This window comes from Procambarus clarkii, chromosome 53 (genome assembly GCF_040958095.1).
Source record: "Procambarus clarkii isolate CNS0578487 chromosome 53, FALCON_Pclarkii_2.0, whole genome shotgun sequence".
NCBI classification, from domain to species: Eukaryota; Metazoa; Arthropoda; class Malacostraca; order Decapoda; family Cambaridae; genus Procambarus; species Procambarus clarkii.
The window spans coordinates 31,816,697-31,834,098 of record NC_091202.1 but is presented as its reverse complement, the minus strand read 5'-3'; the positions used below and the strand labels follow the sequence as shown (position 1 = coordinate 31,834,098).

The window sequence follows — 17,402 nt, the reverse complement described above, 5'->3', positions numbered from 1 at the left end:
CTGTTTCTGCTCTCCTCTTTGGTTTTGAGGCTGAGTTCTCTCAACCTTTCCTTATTGCTGTGACCTTTTAATTCTCACTGTAACTTGTTTCAGGTAACTGGACATTTTCAATTAGTTTTGGCTTACAATATTTCTAAATTTTGTGTTTATATGCTTGTATGTACAAGCGTATCTGCGTAAGAAGTTATTTTATCAAAGATCATAATTTGCAGGAACACAAAAGATCGAAATCGTGGAACAAAAGTTAAGGACAGTGGCTACTGCGAACTGTGTAGTACCAACTTTACCAATCTACGTCTTCACTTGCAGTCGGATACGCACATAGCATTTGTGAAAAACGACAAAAATTACTTGTACCTTGATGAACTTATCAACGGACACAAACCAGGCAGTCAGGTTAGTTGCTACATCTTTTTGTCATCACGATTGTTCTAGCTTGCTTATATATTTTTAAATTTCCTTTCATAATTGCCATATTCTTTCTGTTTTGCATCTCTTGGGGGCTCCTTTTGCATTTCCCTCACCCATTTATGGCCCATTATTTGTATCACTCCACCCATCTGTGCTTTTTTTGTGTACAGATATTATTCCAAATCTTGCTAATTTGAATTTAGGTTAAAATTCTTGATTCAGACTTTTCTGGGAGGGCCCCCCTCATTAGCTCCCTGCAGAACATATGCTGCTGCAGCAAATGCTAAAAATTGCACCAGGCCTGTGAGACATGCTGGCCTACCAAGAGCTATGACAAGAATCTGGCTCTCTACAAGCTTAGGGCAGCTTGGTTATCAGAAATCTACCTAAACAGCCCCTCTCCCCCCCTTTAAATCACCAAAAAAGATGAACAAGTCAAGAGCTACCTACTACTTGAAAGTAATCCTAATGTAAACACAACAAATGATTGATACCACAGGTGAAAATCCTAACCTTGATGTTTATGACCTATAGGTCACTTGTGCTGGCTAGTAGCCTACCTCACCTACCTACCTGCTGCAATTATTGTGCACTCTTCTTCTGGAACATAGGAACTTCCTTTTTTTTTTTTAATTAAGTTGTGTTGGATATTCCTGTATGTTCTTGCTCCAAACAGCAACATTTTATTTCCTTTGGTTGCAGTGTGAGCTGGATTCCTTAGCCACAACTCTGCATGTGTATTTCTGGGTCTTTTTTCTTAGTCCTGTCCTGTTAGCTTCCAGGGTCTGTGTCCCACCTTTTCCCTTATTTCAGTGGCAGGCATAACTGCAGTGCCTGCCTTGATGCTGGGCTTCCATTTGGGTTTCTGCTTCTGTTTATGGGCTATGACTCCAGTACTGGGGCTCTTCACAACCCCATTCCTTAGGAGGGGAGGGAGGAGAGGTTATAGAACTCCCAGAACCCCATCAACCAGGTATGTTGCCTGTTTTGGGTGTCTTTGTCAGTTCTTTCATTTTGTGGAGTTGACTTTCTGTGGGGTTTTGCCATTTTCTATCTTTTTGCCTGTTCTCTGTGGGGGTTGCTTTGCTACCTTCCCTTATTTCTCCCTCTTCCTTGCTTTTATGTTGGCTTGTGTATGCTCACAGGACAGATGGGACCATCATCTGCAGCACTGGCATTGGTTTCCTTCTTATTTTGCTGTCCTTACCTGTCAGTGACTACAGAGAAGTAAGATCTAGGTCTCTGTCTCACCTCTCAGCCCTTCATACCGAACATTAATTACCCCTCTCAAAATTAAGGTTTTCTTCAAATTTCTTTTGGATAACAAGGAAGCCCACCGTATTAATACTGTCCATATGACTGGGAGGGGTACAACTGTGGGGGGCCAATGTGGGGGATGAGGATATGGTGGTTGCAAGAGGGGGGGATGGAGGTAGCGTGGAGGGTGCAGGTTGGGGGGATGGAGGTAGCGTGGAGGGTGCAGGTTGGGGGGATGGAGGTAGCGGGGAGGGTGCAGGTTGGGGGGATGGAGGTAGCGGGGAGGTACCGGTGTGTGGGGGATGGTGGGTCTGGGGAGGGACTGGGGGTGACCAGCGCCTGTGTTAGTCCTAGCTGGTACACTTACGCCACAGCCAACTGCTACCCACCCTCCCAATCTTACCACCCATCCTGCTACTCATCTGCTCACCCACTGCCTCCTGACTGCCCTGCTACCCACCCACTCTGCCCACCCTGCCACCCACCTCCTTAGTCTACCATCTGCCACCCACCCCTTAGTCTATCATCAGTCATCCACCTCCTTAGTCGACCAACTGCCACCCAGTTGTTCTGTTCCACCCGCCCTGCTACTCATCCATCCACTATCACCTGACCACCCACTCGCCCTCCACGTTTTCTTTCCTTACATGATTCTAGGGCTGGTGTTTCTAAAAGATTTTTTTTCCCGTTCCTATTCCACCCTCGCCAGCCTCCCTGTCCCAATCACCTGTCATCCATCCAGTCCCTTCACCATCCATCCACCCATCCAGTCCCCTCACCATCCATCCATCCAGTCCCCTCACCATCCATCCATCCTGTTGTCCTCCCAAATACAATATTCAAGTGTGATCGTCACTAGGCGGGGGACACTGGTAAACTGAAGTGTGGTCACTTGTGCCACCAGGAACCATGCGCTTGGTCAACCCTTACTTGTATGAACAAAATTGCAAGTCGAGGCAAAGGTCGTAAGTTGAATCAAATTTTCCTACGAAATTTGGGTCGTAACTCATAAAAAGTGATAAGTAGGGGCAGTCGTAAGTCGAAGTTCCACTGTGTATGTATGTACAGTATATACATGCATACGTATGATATATATTTATATATATATAATTTTATAAAAAATGCGAACAAGCCTGAATGGTCCCCAGACATATATACAACCGAAAACTCACACCCCCAGAAGTGACTCGAACCCATACTGCCAGGAGCATTCTGCAACTGGTGTACAGGGCACCTTAACCACTCGACTATCACGACCTGACAAAAGATGATGGTAGCCGAGGTCATTTCCCCATCACCCCGCCGGCTCTCTGATGGTAATCTTGGGCATAGTATTTTATCAAATCACCCAAATTTATCTTTGGGGCACACGTGACGAACGCAAATGCGAACAAGCCTGAATGGTCCCCAGGCATATATGCAACCGAGATTTCAACCGAAAGGTGATTTGATAAAATACTATGCCCAAGATTACCATCAGAGCGCCGACAGGGTAATGGGGAAATAGCCTCGGCTACCATCATCTTTTGTCCGGTCGTGATGGTCGAGTGGTTAAGGTGTCCTGTACATCAGTTGCAGAGTGCTCCTGGCAGTATGGGTTCGAGTCACTTTTGGGGTGTGAGTTTTCGGTTGCATATATGCCTGGGGACCATTCAGGCTTGTTCGCATTTGTGTTCCTCACGTGTGCCCCAAATATAAATATATATAAATATATATATATATAATATAATATAATATAATATATATTTATATATATTTATATTTATATATATTTATATATATATATATATATATATATATATATATATATATATATATATATATATATATATATATATATATATATATATATATATATATATATATATATATTACATTATTTATTTATTTATTTATTTATTTAAAGGTTACAAAACATACAAGACAAATGCCTAAAGGTTATGGATCTCTTGAAGCTCCTCCGCTTCTGGACAGGAACCGAGGACGCAGCAAGCATTTCCCCTCTGGATCGCCACACTGAGGCGCTGAAAAAAAAAACTGGAAGCCCTTGGGACTGGTGATGTCAATGAGCTTGGAACCCAATTCCTTGAGAAATCCCAAGGCACTCTTGCCCCAGGGGCCATGCGTCTCAGACGCTATGGGAACAAAGAGGTATTGACCTTCCAGTCGCCTGTACTTGAGGGATTTTGCTGTTTCCCTGTGGTTGGCCGCCCCACCTGCTTGATCAGCTCCGAAGTGTACATAGGTGTCAGCCAGGGTGGATACACATGTGTACTTCCACACCAACTGTCTACCCTCCTTCCATGAGTATATGGTGATGCCATCAGGGCGAAGTGCGGGGAAATCCGGGTTTTGGACCCCTAGGATGTGAGGTTCTCTCTCCGCTGGGCACGAAGCTGAGACGAGGCTTCTCTTGATGATGTCATTGACCTCGTTGTGTCTTGCATGCCAGCCCTTTGTGCTTCCGCAATGCAGCCCATGCAGTCCGTATTGGTCTGCTTCTGCCCTGTTGCAAATACACTTGTATTCAGTGTGAATTGGGGCACCAAGGCGGAGGGCCACTGCTACACGAAGGGATTTATATATATTTTTTTTTTTTACACACACACACACATACATACATACATACATACATATATTCACACACCATTCATATACATATATACATACAGTTTTGTAATCGACCAAAACAGGAATCGACCAAATTGACAAAAAGGAATTTCTGAAACCAGCAACTTCTCAAACAAGAGGACACAGATTCAAGCTGAGGAAACAAAGGTGCCAAAAAATTATTAGTTTTCTTTTGCAAACAGAGAGGTAGACGGTTGGAACAAGTTAAGTGAGAAGGTGGTGAATGCCAAAACCGTCAGTAGTTCCAAAGCGTTATATGACAAAGAGTACTGGGAAAACGGGATACCACGAGCGTAGCTCTCGTCCTTTAACTACACGTAGGTATTTACACTTAGGTTACACTTGTGCATAGAATATAGAGGGTAACATCTCTGATTGTGTTTGTAGGGTCCCTTATTCTTGAAGAAGAGGATATGTAGCATCTGGGGGAGCTTTGTGGGGCACCCACATACACTCACACATTGTCTTCTCCTTCCATCTCCTATATATTATATATTTTGTCATTTTATTTTATTTAAAACTTCATTACACAAAATGGGTTACAACAACAATTAAATACAAGGTACGAGGTTATTTTTCACTGGTAGTTGAGTTCTTCCTACTCCTCAGATGGAGGCAGGAACCATGGATTCAGTGTGTATTTCCTCTTTATATCACCGCACTGATGAACTGAAAGAGGAAATTGGCAGCTCTAGGGTCTCTTGTTGTTTCAATTAGCTTAGAACCCAGCTCCTTCAAAAAACTAGTGGCACTTTTACCCCATGCACCAAGTGTCTCCAAGGAAATGGGGACAAAATTGTAGTAGTGATCCAGATCTCTGAATTTACGAGGCTTTGTTTTCTGTGAACTCTCCAGTTGTGTATAAGCTTCATTGATTTCTAGTTGATTTCCCAGAGGGATTGTGAATTGTCACTCACTCTCTGCGCCTCTATGATGGGGCCAGGTTCTGGCTCTGGTACCCGATAGGCCAAACAGAACTTTAACAACTGATGTTTCCCGCCAGGAGCCACCAGGGTGCTACCATTAAGGGCATTTCATTACATTCAACTCTGGGTTTTTGTATCAGAGAGTGTTGAAATGCATAGCTTGCTCATGGGTTGCTTACTTTAGCAGAGAAATGAAGCAATTTCTAATTATCAATAATTAAAATATTTTTTATGATATATTTTGTTATTAACCCTTAGGCAGTGGTTATCGTCATATGTTGATTCACAGGATAGTGCGATTATCGTCATATGACGATTTAAATAATTATTGCTTGCGTTTTACATGTATGATGCAAATAAAGATATAATAGATTTATGTGGATGTAAGGAGGTTACCTTGGCCCTTGAAAAAAAATTCTGCTCATTAGTTATTAATAAGTGCTGTAACTCATTAGTTACTTACTAGATGAATGTAGTTATTGTCATGTAACAATTTATATAATCATTGCCTTTGTTTTACCTGTATGAGGCAAATAACGATATAGTTCGTCTATGTGGATGAAATGGAGTTTTCCATGTGCTTTGAAAAAATCCTGCTCTCTCTAGTTACTACTAAATACTGTTACTCATTAGTTATTTACTAGGTAAATGTGGTTATCATCAAATGATGATTATCATCTGTGGGTGCCAGTTGCTGGCTAACGCCTTTGTTTCAATCTATACTCTCATCCATATGGTGCCAATTAGACCATGTGTCATCACCCAACACCATTGTATGTTATATTCATATCCTTTTTATTACTCTATATGCTTGCAATGGAGTATACCAGGTAAACCATCCATCAATTGAAACAATATCGTGCATTATGTGATTTATTAGGTTAATCAACATACATATTCTTGTAAACAAAGAGGAATAAGTGGTGCAACATTGGAGGATAACACAGGAAGTGTCAGCAAAGTTGAGCACGAGGCATTGACAGGGGCCAGACACAGCTACCACACAACCTTTCCAAGTGCATCCACCCAATAAAATTATAAATATTCACTTATTTTCATGCCTTTCTTACATTTTGAATGCAAATTAATAATTCTATAAGGAAAGATTTTTTATATTTTCTTTGGGGATTCCCATTGGCTACGTGAAGCCATCCGAACTGATATGTGCTATAATAGTTTGGGGTCATCAGTCACAGGAGTCCTTATGCCTACCAGGGACCACGAGCCAGAACATGGCCCCTTCAGAGAGGTGCAGGGAGAAATGGCCTATGAGCACTTTACATTTAAACTATGTCATAATTACCATCGGCCCCCTTCTCCCCAGTGAGCTGGCAGTACGGGGGGGGAGCCAGCAGCCCACCACTCCAGTTCTTAAACTGATGTGTCCAAATGGTCATTTAGTTTGTTTGCAATCTTCTTCTTCGCTGGCAAAGAATGAGATGGCTGACTTTCAGAGAGATCCATTGGTTGTGGATGCTTGGTTGGTTAGGCCGAGGGTGTGTCATGTGTTGTCTGGTGGAGGCTTTACACCGCTACCCGTGGGCCACTGGTTCTGTGACAGTGGATGTTCTCTGGGTGGATCCGGTTTCTTTGCTTCCCTATTCCAAGGCTCGTGTGTCTCAGCTTGTCCGCAGTGTCATAAAGTCTAGCCAGCCTGCGGTCTACCCTCATGCCCAGGATGTTAGGAAGTATGCTGCTCTAGCGGTGGTTTTTGACAACTTGTCTTGGGTCAACATTTGGGCGCAGGGGTTTTGGAGGTCAAGCAGGGTCCTGACTGCCAGGTATCTTATGAGCGTTCTGGTGTCTTCCCGGTCGTGTGTAGCTTTGGGGCACCTGTCACAGCCATCTGTCTCTTCCTCGTCTTGAAACCTGCAGTGCTGTTGCCTCTCGGGCAAGTCCCTCCTTTTACTTATCTTTGGGTAGTTAGCTTCAGGAAGTCGACAGGGCTTCCCACAGAAGACCAGCATTGAATGTAATGAAACACCATTTTCTGGGTGAGCTCTGGAGTCTTCCTGACGCCATCCCTCCCTCCGGTCGGCAGTTTTCATTGTTCAAGAACTGTAGTGGTGTTTTCATGGTTCAAGGTTATTGTGGTTAATGGTGTCAAAAGCCTTACACATTAGCACCCCACAAATAAACTAATGGGGTACTAATTGTTGTCAAGAGCTTCATGTATTAAGTTAAGCATATTTATTAAAGTATTTTTGGTGCTTTTATGGAGACTGATGCTATATTGGCAAGAATCAAGTATATCGGGTTTATCTAGGAAGGAGTGAAGCTGATTGTACATTAGTTTTTCAGATATTTTGGACAAATTGGTTAGGATTAATATTGGTCTAAAATTGTTCATTTCTATGAGATCGTCATTTTTATGGACTGAAATTACATTAGCCATTTTCAGAATATCTGGAAAGGCCGAGAGCTCAAGTGATTTGTTAGAGAGCAATGCTATGGCAGGAGCTAAAAATCTTGAAGCATTTTTGTATATTAGGCTTGGTATCTCAGAAGGGTTACTTGATTTAATTTTAAAGTATTAGAATTATATCAGTAATATCTGAGGCATTTGTTGGGAATAGACAGACTTGGGATAGCTGCCAGAGAGGTAGTTGCCTATGCAGGCGATGAGTCACAATAATGTGGCTAAAGTAATTTCACCAGACCACACACTAGAAGGTGAAGGGACAACGACGTTTCGGTCCGTCCTGGACCATTCTCAAGTCGATTGTGAATGGGGTCACAATCGACTTGAGAATGGTCCAGGACGGACCGAAACGTCGTCGTCCCTTCACCTTGTAGTGTGTGGTCTGGCCAAAGGTAGTTGCCTACATTTGTTTGGGTTGCTGGGATCTCATATGCAAGGGATGTGCCAAGGGATGAGAAGAATTTGGTAGCAGTGTCCGTGGCTGATAACATTCCACCATGTCCAGTTAGAAATATATATATATTTTTTATTTAAGTTCTTCTTTGACCATAATGTCTGGGAAATAGTGTTCAATGTTTTTTTTTTTTCATGTTACCTTTTGTTTGATGTTTGATATGTCATCCTAACCCTATATAACAATGACAAAGGCATCCTGGGGCAAAGCAAAGTCAAACTTAACACTAAAGGTTTAGTGTAAGGTTTGACTTACTTATTACACTAAAACAAAACTCAAACCAAAAGGGCAGAACCAACCTGTAAAATGGAAATAGGGGAACAACTTAAAGAAGCTGAACTACATCAAAAGCTATACCAAATAGCTTAAGAAAAGATATCTATGAAGCTGAAGGTCTTTCATAAAATAATGCCTGTGAAGATAAGCCTGAAATACAACTGCAGTGGATATAGTCATTTGCACACAAAAATTAATTACATTCAAAATGAAGTGAATCGTACAGCACTGAAATCATTTGCTCCGAGATAAAAATCTTATTAGAAGAATTCGTCAATAGCTTGTTGACCAGACCACACACTAGAAGGTGAAGGGACGACGACGTTTCGGTCCGTCCTGGACCATTCTCAAGTCGAACAATAGCTTATAGCTTATCGATAGCTGGTCAATAGCTTATCAATAGCTTATCGATAGCCGGTCAATAGCTTATCAATAGATGGTCAATAGCTTATCTTACTGGCTCCCATAGCACTGGGCAGGTATGTTAATGGACACAAGACCCAAAGTGATATTGTCATCTCCACTAATTTTGTTATACCTGATTTACCGGAGGGCCACTAACCCTATTGTCCTCGATGAGGACAGGAAGCCAGCGGCTTGTCAAAGGTCCTCCCTTTTGCCTTATGAGGGGTGCAGCCAACTTGTGGCAAAGGTAGCATAGTTCTTTGTCCAATAGTCAGCAGAACAGTAATTGGCATTCCTCATATTATTAGTTATCAATTGTGGCCCCACGATGGGGGGGCATGAGTTAGACTTGCCATTCTCTCCCTTCTCTCATTTTTTTTAACAAGATACTCAAGTATCCAAAGGTACTCGAAATGGTGAGAGAGACTGTCAATGAAAACCTAGTGGACGATACGAGTCCTTAATGGACCATAGAAACTCAGGCTCAAAGAGCATCCAAGTGGCCTCAGCTCAGAATTGTGAATTGAACAAAAGTAACTGTGAAGAAAATGTTAAAGTTCAGAGAAATGGTCACGTTATTAACTGGTGTCTTTGGCAACTAAATTGATGGGTTTGACTCGAGTAGGTAGACAGTAGGTTTTGTTTGCTTAAGTAAATGTGCACTCTTCCTCTAGTACCTTGTTCAGTCTAGAAGAGACAGTAATTTAGCATTTTATCACTTTTCTATTGCTCATTTCAAGACTTCTTACATGAATTACTCCACCAGATGAGTATGTTATTTATAGATTTGTTCCTAAAGCCTGCACGAGGTGTGCAATTTATTGAGGAAATGTGCCACGAGAATGTTCATTGGGGGTCTGATGTGCAGAAAATGCAAGGATGTATTTAAAAGGTTAAGTATTTATCAGGGCATCCTGTCCTTAGATCTGAGGTCAATTCTCTGCTACTTATTGATAAATGAATAAGTACAGTTTCATATAGTTAATTATCTCAACTTGTAGATAGTGGCTTTAAAATCAATAAATTAATCTAATTTATAAAATCATTAAATTTGGTACTTATTTAATACAAAATGTAAAGTGTTCTTATTTTTATTTATTTTATTTTTATTTTTTATTTTTTCATTTTTTCATTTTTTCTGTACCCATTTATAGATATTTGCCGCATCCAAATGAGGTATAGTGGATTGATGCAATCAGAGAGACGCCCGGCTAGTCTAAGCAGCGTTGCCAATAAGCGACTGCGTAAGCAAATTGTCTTCGAGGTTTGTATGTTTTAAGCTTGTATGGCATACTATTATATTCAGTTCACTTTTATTTATTTTTCATAAGTTTGCGAACTATTTTTCTTCCTTGTTTTCTTATTCTGTGTTTGCAAAGTAAAGCATAATGAGGAACCCTTCAGATAATATGCCTTTATCATTATGTAATAAGAGTATGATTTAAAAATGAAGAGGAAAGGTTTTCTCTTCAGTCATGACTTTTAAGTCATTATTTACTATATTCCAATACAGTATAACATTCTTAGTGGGATAATTAATTATATACAACACAGTAAGCGTTGTGGACTGGTGTTCTTCAGTTTCAAAGCGATAAGCTTGGTGACAAGGAAGAAAAACTGGTAACATTTTCTGGTCTGGCCCTCAGTAACTCTGGTGCATTGTCTCTGGTGCTACAAAGACATCCGAAACCTTGCCACAAACCTCTTGATATTTGTAAACCTATTGAATGCATTAATCAGAAGCTGCTTTGCTCATAGAGGCAAGGGAAGCATTGGGTTCTGCGATAGACACACACTCGAGTAAAACTGCCCACAAAATAAAGCCGAAGTAAAACAAAATAAGGAAGGTGGTAGTTTACGCAATATAAAAAAAAATCATGCACTTGTACCCAAGGGCATCACAAGGTGGTAGTTCAGGTCACTTACGGTCTGCCAGCCCCCTCACTCGAATGCCAGATACCAAATACGGTACATCACTAGCCTATGGACCGGTTTTTGAACCAAGTTTGGATAACATTCCCTGAGACTTGCATAGCATATACTTTCTCTATGTTTCACTATTGTGTTTATGCCCCTCATGTTGCATATCCTTAACTGATTAGTTCATCCAGAGCAGTTCAAGGTGACCTTTGACATTGACTTGTATTTTCCATTTCCTCGCAAGAGTTATGTACTCTAAGGGTTTATCTCTCTTCCTAAAGAGTTGCCTCTGTCCAAGTAGAGTGTTGGACTTTGTCCTTATGCAAGGCCTGTTGGTAGTTGATTGAATTCACTGTAAGTAGCTGCATAAAAATGAATGAATACTTGTATAGTACTTGGTTAAGCTTTGTTTATGAATGTGTACTTGTACATCCACAGAGAAATTGAAAAGAGAGATGAACGTTTTGGCCGAACATTACTTGTCTGGGCCTTTGTCAACCCAGACAAAGACAAACCAGACCAGACAAAGGCATCTGGGCCTTTGTTGAAAAAGGGCCAGATCGGCCAAAACGTTCGTCTCTCTTTTCCATTTCTCTGTGGATTTTCTGCATATATATGTATGTATGTGTGTATGTAACTGAAAACTCACACCCCAGAAGTGACTCGAACCCATACTGCCAGGAGCACTCTGCTGGCGTACAGGATCTCTTAACCGCTCGACCAACGCGACCAGACAAAAGAGGATGGTAGCCGAGGCTATTTCCATTCCCCCCGCTGGCACACGGTTGGTAATCTTGGGCATGGTATTTTATCAAATCACCTCATTCTTTGGAGGCACACGTGAGGAACACAAATGCGAACAAGCCTGAATGGTCCCCAGGACTATATGCAACTGAAAACTCACACCCCAGAAGTGACTCGAACCCATACTGCCAGGAGCACTCTGCTGGCGTACAGGATCCCTTAACCGCTCGACCAACATGACTGGACAAAAGAAGATGGTAGCCGAGGCTTTTTCCATCCCCTCGCTGGCACTCGGTTGGTAAACTTGGGCATAATATTTTTGAAACATGAAACAAGCATTCCTATGTTTATTTCCTTAGTGTAGACTGCAGTGTGGAAACCTCCGCTCCTTTCCATGACACATCTAGAAAGAGCAGCTTCCCATCCTTCTCCATCTTGTAAGTGAAACTCGACACAGAATTCCGCTCGATAGGAATGTGCCTCAATGCCAACAGTGACTGTCCAGACAGGTTCAAGAGGAGTGTTGTCAATGAAAACGTCGACCGTGCTCTCAGCCACAGCTCAGGATGGAAGCAAGTCGATGAAGAACTGTAGGGTAAGGCAGGTCCTAGTCAATAACGGCTTCTCCAATGGTTTCATTGAAGACGTCATAAAAAGGAAGGTGAAACGCCATGCAACCTCTGAAGAGTCAACTAACACAACACCTGTACCCCCTATTAGACTATTTTATAGGAACTTCTTTTCCACAGCTCATAAAATGGAGGAAAGGGTCCTGAAAGATATTGTTAATAGGAACGTTATCCCTACAGACAAAAATCAGAAGATAAAATAAAAAGTAAGATTAATAATTCTAACACAAATTTTCTCTATTTCTTATGTTTCTTTATACTGTCAATGGTAATTGAAAAATCAATTCTCCAAAATTCATTTTTATTTCTAGTCTGACTCGACGCTTGAATGCGTTTCGTAATAACTTATTACATTTTCAAAGACTTTAGTTTACACACACACACAACTGTAACCTGAAAACAAGAGTTTTACTTAATGCTAACATTGAACAGCTTGTCTTATATACTCGCATTTGGGTGAGGTGATATGTTGCAACAGTTTTGGATGAGGTGAATAAACTTTTGACCAACACAAGACAAAACACGGTGCAATGGGTATAAATTGGATAAACGAGAGTGAAGAATGGAAGTAACTGCAAAGGGCCTATTGGCCCATATTTCTTGATGCTTCTATATTGTTGCAGAGTCTTGAAGTGGGTAGAATATAGTTGTGCATTAATTAGCTGTTGATTGCTGGTGTTGACTTCTTAATGTGTAGTGCCTCGCAGATATCAAGCCGCCTGCTATCGCTGTATCTATCGATGATTTTCGTGTTTTTTGTTAAGACTTCTCTGGTGATGGTCTGGTTGTGGGAAGAGATTATATGTTCCTTAATGGAGCCCTGTTGCTTATGCATCGTTAATCGCCTGGAAAGAGATGTTGTAGTCTTGCCTATATACTGAGTTCTTTGAGGCTTACAGTCCCCAAGTGGGCATTTGAAGGCATAGACGACATTGGTCTTTTTTAAAGCGTTCTGCTTTGTGTCTGGAGAGTTTCTCATGAGTAGGTTGGCCGTTTTCTTGGTTTTATAGTAAATCGTTAATTGTATCTTCTGATTTTTGCCTGTAGGGATAACGTTTCTATTAACAATATCTTTCAGGACCCTTTCCTCCGTTTTATGAGCTGTGGAAAAGAAGTTCCTGTAAAATTGTCTAATAGGGGGGTACAGGTGTTGTGTTAGTTTTGAGATATATACAAGAGTTGTTACATTCTTGTACAGCCACTAGTACGTGTAGCGTTTCGGGCAAGTCCTTAATCCTATGGTCCCTGGAATACGATCCCCTGCTGCGAAGAATCGTTTTTTCATCCAAGTACACATTTTACTGTTGCGTTAAACAGAGGCTACAGTTAAGGAATTGCGCCCAGTAAATCCTCCCCGGCCAGGATACGAACCCATGACATAGCGCTCGCGGAACGCCAGGCGAGTGTCTTACCACTACACCACGGAGACCGAAGTTGTCTCTTCGGAGGTTGCATGGCGTTTCATCTTCCTTCTTATGATGTCTTCAACGAAACCATTGGAGAAGCCGTTGTTGACTAGGACCTGGCTTACCCTACAGAGTTCTTCATCGACTTCTTTCCATCCTGAGCTGTGGCCGAGAGCACGGTCGACATAAGCGTTGACAACACTCTTCTTGTACCTGTCTGGGCAGTCACTATTGGCATTGAGGCACATTCCTATGTTTGTTTCCTTAGTGTAGACTGCAGTGTGGAAGCCTCTGCTCCTTTCCATGACTGTTACATCCAGAAAGGGCAGCTTTTCATTACAGTATTCTCCATCTTGTACGTGAAACTCAACACAGAATTCCGCTCAAATGCCTCCTTCAGCTGCAGACATCTGGCATCAGGTACCTGTCGATTTTATCAATTCCTGTTACTATTTTGTACGTAGTGATCATTTCACCTCTTTTTCTTCTGTCTTCTGGTTTTGGCATATTTAATGCCTCTATCCTCTCCTCGTAGCTCTTGCCCTTCAATTCTGGGAGCCACTTAGTAGCATGAAACACATCAATAAACTGGAAACGGTGTAAAGGCATGCTACAAAATGGCTTCCGGAACTGAAAAACAAGAGTTACGAGGAGAGGCTAGAAGTATTAAATGTGCCAAAGTTAGAAAATAGAAGAAAAAGAGGTGATATGATCACCATTTATAAAATAATAACGGATATCGAACAAGTTGACAGATAAATTCCGGAAACCAGCAACTTCACGAACAAGAAGACACAAGATTCAAGCTGAGGAAACAAAGGTGCCAATAAAATATTAGAAAGTTTTCTTTTGCAAATAGAGTGGTAGACTGTTGGACCAAGCTAAGTAAGAAGATGGTGGAGATCCAAACTGTCAGTAGTTCCAAAGTGTTATATGACAGAACTAGTAAGATGGGACACCACGGTGAAGATGTCAAGAGTGTCAGATGTGGGTGTCGGGTGTCAATTGTGTATACAGTATTGGGGTGTCAGATGAGGATGTCTAATGTGTTATGTGAGTGTGTCTGAAGTGTCAGCTGATTGTTGGGAGCGTCATATGAGGGTGTGGGTATTGGCATATGGGGCATTAACATGTATGGGTGTCAGGATATGGGCATTGGCACGTAGGGAGTGGCAGGTCTTACAGGTCCTCGGTGAACTACCGTGATGGGCAGGACTGGCTCAGGTCCACAGGCTCACATTAACTCTAGCTGGAGAAGGGTCTGGGAGAGTTGGTTATGTGTAGAAGGGCCATTGATAGCGTGGGAGTTGCTTAGATATGTGACAAATTAATAATAACAGTGCATAATATTTGTATTGGTTTCACTCTTTCTTCCATTCTTTCATTTAAATATTTACAAGAAAATAAATTGGGTTTTGACACAATTTAATGCGTATGATAACATCCTACAGAAGGTGTTAACACTCATATGGGGGGCGAGTTGGAGAAGGGGAAGATCTTCAAGAGAAAACTAGATAGTTTTCTCCAAGGAGTGCCGGACCAACCGGGCTGTGGTAGATATGTGGGCCTGCGGGCCGCTCCAAGCAACAGCCTGGTAGACCAAACTCTCACAAGTCAACCTGCCCTCGGGCCGGGCTTGGGGAGTAGAACTCCCAGAACCCCATCAAGCAGGTATCTCCTAAAACATGGGTTTTGTTCTTTTGTCTTTAGTGGGGAATTTCTTTGCAGCCATATTCTTTTCAGGCTAAGAATGAGACAGTTGGCTTCTGGAGTAGTCCTTTTGGTTATTAATTCATGATTCATTTGGCAGAAGGTGCTTGTTTTGTTTATCTGGTAATTTTTTCTCAGTTTCAGATAGATCTGTTATCCACAGGCTCCTCTTGCTTTTCAAAGAGCTAGATTATATTCCTTGCTCTTGGTAGGTCAGTACGGGTCTTTGGAGGCCTGGTGCAATTTCCCAGGCTTGATTGTAGTGCTTATGCATTTCTGTTCTCGTATTGGCATCCTTGGTGATATCTAGTGCCCTCCGATTATTCTGCACATATGATGGTGCTACATAGCCTTCCCGGTTTGGTGCCTTCTTTTGATAATTACTTACTTGATTGTGGTGCACTAACACTTAAGCTTAAGAAGCTACTGAAGGCCTACCAGAAAAGGTGACACATTGTCTCATTACATTTAATGCTTGATTTTTTCTATTTTATCACCCATAAGAATTTTAACACCTTTTAAGCATTTAATAAAGTTTTAATGGATGGCAGTAATTTCCACAACTTCCTCTTTCAGTCCACTCCCACTTGTTGACCAACCTGAATAGCATACGAGTATTTCCTTACAACTCTTAAACAATTTGTATTTGTAGCTTACACCCATATCCTGTTGTTCTATTATCTCTTAATTGTAAAAAAATGTTCTTTTCCACTTTGTTTAGTCCATTCCTTTAACCAGTCTTTATATCTCTGCACTTTTATTTCAGACACCAGCCTTCTTACTAACCCCTGGACATTTCCAATTTTATGTTTGTCAGCTTCCCATATGCTGCTAATGTTATCCAGATGCTTCACTGTTCTCATCCTAATTACAGTACTTCAGCACTTTTCAAGTAGTGCATGCCAGTGGTACACACCTGTAATTTAGTACCTCTTTGTGTCTCCTTTATTGAATATTGGGACTACTTTGACTTTTTTGAGATTTTTCAATCTCCTGTGTTTACATTGGTTCTTATGTGAAGACTCCTTGAGGGCTCATGTCGAATTCCTCACATACCTTTGTGTCATTATTTGTGAGAATTTTCCCTCGTCTCCTCCGCCTTTTACGGTTAAAAAAATACCTGGAGGAATTTGATTAACAAAAGCAGTAGGACCAGACCAGATAGTACTGAAGGAAACTGCAGGATGTTGTGTTAATATTAACTATACTGTTCAGCGTTACGCTAGACAGGAGAGCTACCAGAAATCTGGAAAAAGGCAAATGTCCTGTAGTTACAATATTCAAGAAAAGGGACATATATGGAGCTGTAAACTGGAAACCAATGTCACTAACATGTATTCCAAGTAAGATTCTAGAAAAAGTCATCAGAAAAAAGACTATAGAACATTTGGAGAGAGTAAATTTTATAACGGAGACACACACGGCTTCAGAGAGGGGAACATCATGCTTAGCAAACTTGATTGAATTCTATGACAGACTTACCATAATAAGGCAAGAGAAGAAATGATGGGTAGATTGCATCTTCCTAGACTGTCCAAAAAGCTTTTGATGCAGTTCCTCACAAAAGACTAATACAAAAGATGGAAAGACAAGCAGGGATAACAGGAAAGACACTAGACTGGGTATGCGAGTATTTGACAGACAAGAAACAAAAGGTCATAGTCAGAGATGATATAACAGGCTGGAGAGGAGTGGTAAGTGTTGTTCCACAAGGCTCTGTCCTAGGACCATTGCTATTTGTAATTAATGTCAGTGCTTTCACAGAGGGAGGGAGCCCATATGTTGATGTTTTCAGATGATACAAAGTTAATGAGGAGAGTAAGAACTGAAGAGGACTATAGGGTACTGCAAGGAGACCTTAACAAACTTCAGGAATGAACAGATAAATGGCTACTGGAATTCAACCCAAATAAGTGTAAAGTAATGAAAATGGGTAAGGAAGACAGGAGACCTGTCTCTGTACTACAAGGGGGAAGGTATTTACAAGAAACAATAAGAAAAAATGACTTGGGAGTAGACATAATCCCAACACTAACACCAGTTGCTCATGTTAACAAGATAACAACAACAACATATGGGAAGTTGGCAAACATAGAACATCATTTAAAAAGCTAAGCAAGTAGGCTTTCACGTCCATACACACTTCCTATATGAGATCACACTTTGTGAAGCATAAGCAGAAAATTAAGAAAGTTCAGAGATTTGCAACTA

General features: G+C 41.3%; 1 protein-coding gene across 1 annotated transcript in view; it reads left to right on the top strand.

Moving 5' to 3' along the window:
• The window catches only part of LOC123767121 (titin homolog), a 352,063-nt gene that overhangs the window by 312,030 nt on the left and 22,631 nt on the right, over positions 1–17,402 (top strand). The window contains exon 7 of the mRNA XM_069304864.1: positions 213–396. Coding sequence (XP_069160965.1) covers positions 213–396 — 184 coding nt within the window. The remainder of the gene's footprint in view (positions 1–212; positions 397–17,402) is intronic.